Genomic DNA, 6,081 nt, shown 5'->3' with positions numbered 1-6,081 from the left:
TTCATTACCATGCCTACTATGTGTTATGCGTGCCTACGATACCCAAAGAGTCGAATAAAGTAGCATTTTGAAATGGCCAGATTGGGACCATAGTGTCTATGTTTTGTCCTCAGTATCAGTCTCAGTAGTGAGAGTGCTGGTTAAGGCTATGTGGTCTGCTGGGTTTATGCTGACAGAATCCTCTGAACTCTGTGATGTGGACAACGTGTCAGTTTTTACCGTAATGCTGCCTGTCATTCATTTCTTACTGGAAGGGGATCATTCACAAAGAGGGAGGGGTCAGAGACAAGATAGACTGACAAATAAAGAAAAAGAGAGACAGACAGTGACAGAGAGAGAGAGAGGAAGGAAGGAAGAGGGGAAAGAAGGAAGTAGGGGTGAGAGGTAGATATAGATTCGAAGAGAGAGGTTGACATATGAAGAGAAAAGGGTCTGTATGACATCAGTCTGTCTGAAGGTTGTTTATAACACATGGACCAATGAGAATGGAAAAGTTATCCCACATTGAGCCAGATACCATAGAAAAACAGTCTACAGTACCAAAGAGGTAAGGCTTTATTCAAGAGGTCATAATGGTCACATAATAACGTATCAGCAATGATTCAAATCTCAAACTGTAAAGGCCCAATAAATTATTCAGAATTATATAAATAAAATACTAAAAATAAACAATCTATTAAATATATCGGAGTGGCTGTGGATCCAACTTTTCTAGACCCCTCATTCCGACGGCTAAAGGTCCTGAAGCTTCTTTACACACCGTCTCTGTTCTACTCATAGAGAACAAGCTACTCTGGTGAATGGAGCTCGTTTAATAAAGTTAGATCAAAGCTGAATCAATGTCTGACAGATCACACAATGATGGTATTCTACATAATAGAACCCAATATAATAGCGTAGTATAAAATTACTTTAAGACAAAACACCACCTCATTTCTTATGAGATTTTAGGATGATTGTGCGAACGGGCACATTTTTCTCTCATGTGGCCAAAACTCAACAGCACGTGTCACTAGGCAGAATATGTGCTATGATTGAAACTAGACACAGGTATGCAGATGCTGCATGGATGTTTCACAGGTAAAACATGAAGATTATCATTCACAATTGACTGAGAAATGTGAAGGGAGGTGCGTAAAAGTAGAGAATCCTGCACATGCAGAAGTGTCGGGACCTTTAGCTGTCGGGAAGAAGGGTTCAGAAAAGTTGTATCCACAGCCTCGAACTAAATATAATATACCAGAGGTTATGTCCTTCACTCTGACTGGAGCTGGTGGTCCAGGAGTGTGTAACAGTGGAGAAAGAGAGGTACAATATCCACAACTGGTTGTGTCTATGATATACAGTATCTGTAGGCTATGTCAGTGGAGCGCAAGGCATCAGGTGTCTCAGGCAAACTGCTAGAGTTAAGAAGATTACTGGATCTGACAGTCATAACCACACACACACACACACACACACACACACACACACACACACACACACACACACACACACACACACACACACACACACACACACACACACACACACACACACACACACACACACACACACACACACACACACACACACACACACACTAAAGCATACACACTCCCACACTAAGGTACTGACATACACCCAAACATTTGTGTGCAGACAAACACACCCCCTAGGAAGTCAGTGCTGTTTCTGATGTTGTGTGTTTGTAGCGTCTGGTTGGTCGATGAGCTGGCCAATCCATCATCCTCCTAATAGGTGTCCCATTGTGATTGACAGAAACAGCCCTGAGAGAAGGAGAAGGAGAGAGAGTGAGGGAGAAGGAGAGAGAGAGGGAGAAGGAGAGAGAGAGGGAGAAGGAGAGAGAGAGGGAGAAGGAGAGAGAGAGGGAGAATGAGAGAGAGAAGGATGAGGGAAAAGAGAGAAACATACTAAGACTGAGAGAACACTTCAGACTGACTGAAAGTCCAATGACACACGTCTAAAAACACAACCAACATGTAAGGGTGGGTGACAGAACCTGTGGCCTCTGTGTGTAGTTTGGAACTGTCCGTGTTGGTCACTTGACAGGAAACAAAGGTTTTCCGTCCCTCTTTCTTATCCAATGAGCAGGTGAGCAGCACTGTACTACCCAATGGGATGGGGCTTTGGGGAGGAGAGGCGGGATACAGTATGTGTCATAACCAGGAAATGTGGTCAGGAAAAATCTAGAACCTCACTTAGAACCTTACAATAATGATCACAATAACATGAAAACATGTTTTTAGAGTTTAATAAGCCGTGAGTGAGTGATGGAGAGAGTGAGGAACAGAGTGAGGGAGAAAGTGTGTGTGTACCTGCGGTAGTTGATGTTGAGGTTGGCAGTCATGACAGGCCCAGAGAGGTAGGTGGCATGGGTCCCTGTTACAGTGTCAATCATGGTAGCTATTGCCCCCCCATGGACGTGCCTGGAATCACACACATAATTTATAAACATTACACTTCTGACTAAATATGATGTTTGAATGCTAGCAGTTGATTGTGTCATTTTTACAGAGATACACACACAAGGACAAACATTGTCACAGTATACACATGCCATCAGCACACACAGACACAAACAGCTCACCCCGGGGGTCCCTCCAGTAGGTGGCCAGCCTGGAACACACACACACACTTCTGCTCCTGCTTGTTGACAAACACGACGTACTCGAACGCTGCACCCTGCTCCCTGATGTTCCGCGTGAACAGACGCGCCTTCGACTGAATGATCTTACTCAGATACACCCCACCTTGGAAGGAGAGACACACATATAGACAACATCTTACTCAGATACACCCCACCTTGGAAGGAGAGACACACATATAGACAACATCTTACTCATATACACCCCACCTTGGAAGGAGAGACACAGAGTTACACACATACACACAGCATCTTACTCAGACACTATGCCCAGGACATGAGAGAGACAGGGTTATACAAACACATTTTTTTTACGTCACATTTTAGCAATTTATCTAGTCCAGAGCGATTTACAGTAGTGAGTGCATGCATTTTCGTACACACACACACACATACTCCATCCATAAGTGAAAGAAACCCTTCCTTACTGTACCTGTGGCATACTTGAGGGAGCGGTTATAGCTGGGCAGTCTTCTCCAGACCCCCCACTTCTTCTCTCCGTCATCTGTCTCTACCTCACACTGGCTGTTATAGTGCTCATACAGACGCCTCATGTCGGAGCCCCAGGACGTGTTGGGCAGGCTGAAGTCCCGTGGCTGGAAAGCGAAAGGCCAGGGCAGCACCTAGTGGACAAACACTACTATTACACTCTTATCCATACTTTTTTACAGTATTATCTGACTGAGTACAGGGGGTCCCACTGTATGACAACAGAACAGCATGACACGGCAGAAACATCCATAACGAAATACATTACAGCACAGTTCACAATGCACATTGTGGGAAAAAATACTGTTTCTATCGGCAGTAACGTTTGGGAAAAGGGAACCATGACAAATGTTTAGGTAAGATGAATCATGACTCACATGTTCTCACTCACATTGCCCTTGACAGTAGGCTACACTAATGTTATGGCTGTTTGTATCTAGCTAAATATGTGTGGCTGTGTGTGTGTTTCTGGACCTACCGCCATGGTTCGGACACTGTTGATAGAGGACCAGGGAAACTGGAGAGTCCCTCTTGGAGTCATTTGTTGTCTGATGTTGTTGTTGAAATTTCCCTTTGAGATTTCACGTCGCATTATTTGGCACAGTCCCCTGGCCATCTGCTGCACTCCTGTTCGTATCATGATGACAATGTTGGGGTAAGATTGCCAAGCCCTATTCTGATGTAACTACAAATTACTGTAACGTTACGGTTACTACTAGCCAGCCCTTCAGCTTTACTGACTAGTGGCTGTTGTATGATAGCAATACACATTCCGAATCAAACCTAACATAGAACTATAACTTTCTACTGTAACAAACTAACAACAGGAGGATAAATACGGAGCTTTTGTCAATTTTGTCTCGCCTCTAGTTTTGCCGGTAGAATGACTTTCATGTGTATCTCATCGCCCCATGTTACCACTTCCTGCACAAGGAACGACGACGGGCAACACGCGTCATCCTGGTCATGTGATCTGTATCGTTTATTGTAATTGGCAGCGAAGGAATGATATTTCCGGCTACATAGGTTAGTTACCATGCCAACGTAGACAGACTCTCCTCCATCTATTGAGACGCTGACAATTTTTTTTTTACCATTTATTCGTTTATTGTGCAGTTTTTGTTAAAGCAAGCAACTTAGTGATTATTTACTTCAAATAAACTGCCAGCAGGATGTTTGGTTGTGAGGAACGACGTTCCAAAAACAAACGTGTGCAGAGGGCGAGAGACAGAATCAAGGTAAGCATGTCAATACTAGGCAACACACAGACAAAAAAGTGGTCAGATACCTATAGCTAAGTGGCTGGAAATGTGTTATAGTCTGCATTTTCACTCTTTTATAGAAAGATGGCGAGATGACTAACCGCATTGCAGAGCTGGACAGGTGTGTAAACTATTCCGTTCTGTACAGTTGGGCTAATTGTAACTGCAACGTTTGATACATTTTCCCTGAAATACCTTGAAGTTACAGTCCTTTCAGTTCTCAATGTGGTGAAAGGACCCCCCCTCTCTTTCTTTCTCTCAGTATCTGTGGTGTGATGCAAAAGGCTGAGTTTGAGGGCTCCACCCAGGCTGGTTCCATGAAGACCCTGAAGTTGAGAGAACTGACCCAGCAGAGAGAGACTGAGCTGGGAAAGGCTGCTCTGACGATGGTGAGGGAGTGAAGGGGTGCTGAAACAGGGCCCTGTCTCCTCAGCAACACTAAAAAAGTACTTCCGGGTCACAGAATTTCAGAATGTTCAGAATAAATGTCTGCACGTAATAGCAGAAAAGTGTCAATAGCCTAAATGCCCCCAATGCAAATCACTGTGTATGGAATACATATTGGCTTGTAGAGCAAATACTATTCTAGGTGCCGCAGTAGAAGTGTTGTAGGGAATACTCAGTAGGGTCTGTCGAATGTATATATGGTGTAATTTCATAGGGCTCTGAATAACACAGATCAAGACACAGATCATTCAACACCATAGTACCCTCCAAGCTTGAGGCCCTGGGTCTGAACCCCACCCTGTGCAACTGGGTCCTGGACTTCCTGACGGTCCACCCCCAGGTGGTGAAGGTACTGTAGGAAAAAACACCTCCACTTCGCTGATACTCAACACTGGGGCCCCACAAGGATGCGTGCCCGCTCCTGTACTCCCTGTTCACCCATGACTCCGTGGCCATGCACGCCTCCAACTCAATCATCAAGTTTGCAGACGACACAACAGTAGTAGGCCTGATTACCAACAATGAAGAGACAGCCTACAGGGAGGAGGTGAGGGCTCTGGGAGTGTGGTGCCAGGAAAATAACCTCTCACCCAACGTCAACAAAACAAAGGAGCTGATCGTGGACTTCAGGAAACAGCAGATGGAGCACCCCCCCTATCCACATCGATGTGACCGCAGTGGAGAAGGTGGAAAGCTTCAAGTTCCTCGCGTACACATCACTGACAAACTGAAATGGTCCACCTACACAAACAGTGTGGTGAAGAAGGTGCAACAGCACCTCTTCAACCTCAGGAGGCTGAAGATATTTGGCTTGGTACCTAAAACCCTCACAAACTTTTACAGATGCACAATTTAGAGCATCCTGTCGGGATGTATCACTGCCTGGTACAGCAACTGCACCGCTCGCAACCGCAGGGCTCTCCAGAGGGTGGTGCGGTCTGCCCAACGCATCACCGGGGGCAAACTACCAGCCCTCCAGGACACCTACAGCACCCGATGTCACAGGAAGGGCAAAAAGATCATCAAGGACATCAACCACCCAAGCCACTGACTGTTCACCCCGCTATCATCCAGAAGGCGAGGTCAGTACAGGTGCATCAAAGCTGGGACTGAGAGACTGAAAAACAGCTTCTATCTCAAGGCCATCAAACTGTTAAATACTGTTTAATAGCCATCACTAGCACATTAGAGGCCACTTTAATAATGGAACACTAGTCACTTTAATAATGTTTACAT

At 45.2% G+C, this 6,081-nt stretch overlaps 1 protein-coding gene across 1 annotated transcript; it reads right to left on the bottom strand.

The window, feature by feature from the left end:
* Positions 1–537: 537 nt before the first annotated feature.
* LOC106575342 (acyl-coenzyme A thioesterase THEM4) lies at positions 538–4,073 on the bottom strand. The gene is made up of 6 exons (XM_014151825.2): positions 3,615–4,073; positions 3,081–3,270; positions 2,591–2,753; positions 2,319–2,429; positions 2,003–2,127; positions 538–1,769 (listed from the first exon to the last, which is right to left on the bottom strand). The coding sequence occupies exons 1-6, from the start codon at positions 3,774–3,776 to the stop codon at positions 1,726–1,728; spliced, it is 795 nt and encodes a 264-aa protein (XP_014007300.1). The 5' UTR covers positions 3,777–4,073; the 3' UTR covers positions 538–1,725.
* Positions 4,074–6,081: the final 2,008 nt, after the last annotated feature.

Source organism: Salmo salar, chromosome ssa02 (genome assembly GCF_905237065.1).
Source record: "Salmo salar chromosome ssa02, Ssal_v3.1, whole genome shotgun sequence".
Taxonomy (NCBI): Eukaryota; Metazoa; Chordata; class Actinopteri; order Salmoniformes; family Salmonidae; genus Salmo; species Salmo salar.
Note: the sequence above shows the minus strand (reverse complement) of the source record. Positions and strands in the feature narration are given on the sequence as shown.

Bases quoted from the DNA above. Each gene is read 5' to 3' on its own strand.
- LOC106575342 (XM_014151825.2), bottom strand. From the start codon at position 3,776: ATGATACGAACAGGAGTGCAGCAGATGGCCAGGGGACTGTGCCAAATA. The intron at 3,271-3,614 runs GTAGGTCCAGAA...TTTGTCCACTAG, and splicing joins ACAGTGTCCGAACCATGGCG to GTGCTGCCCTGGCCTTTCGC. The intron at 2,430-2,590 runs GTGAGCTGTTTG...GTGTGATTCCAG, and splicing joins CTACTGGAGGGACCCCCGGG to GCACGTCCATGGGGGGGCAA.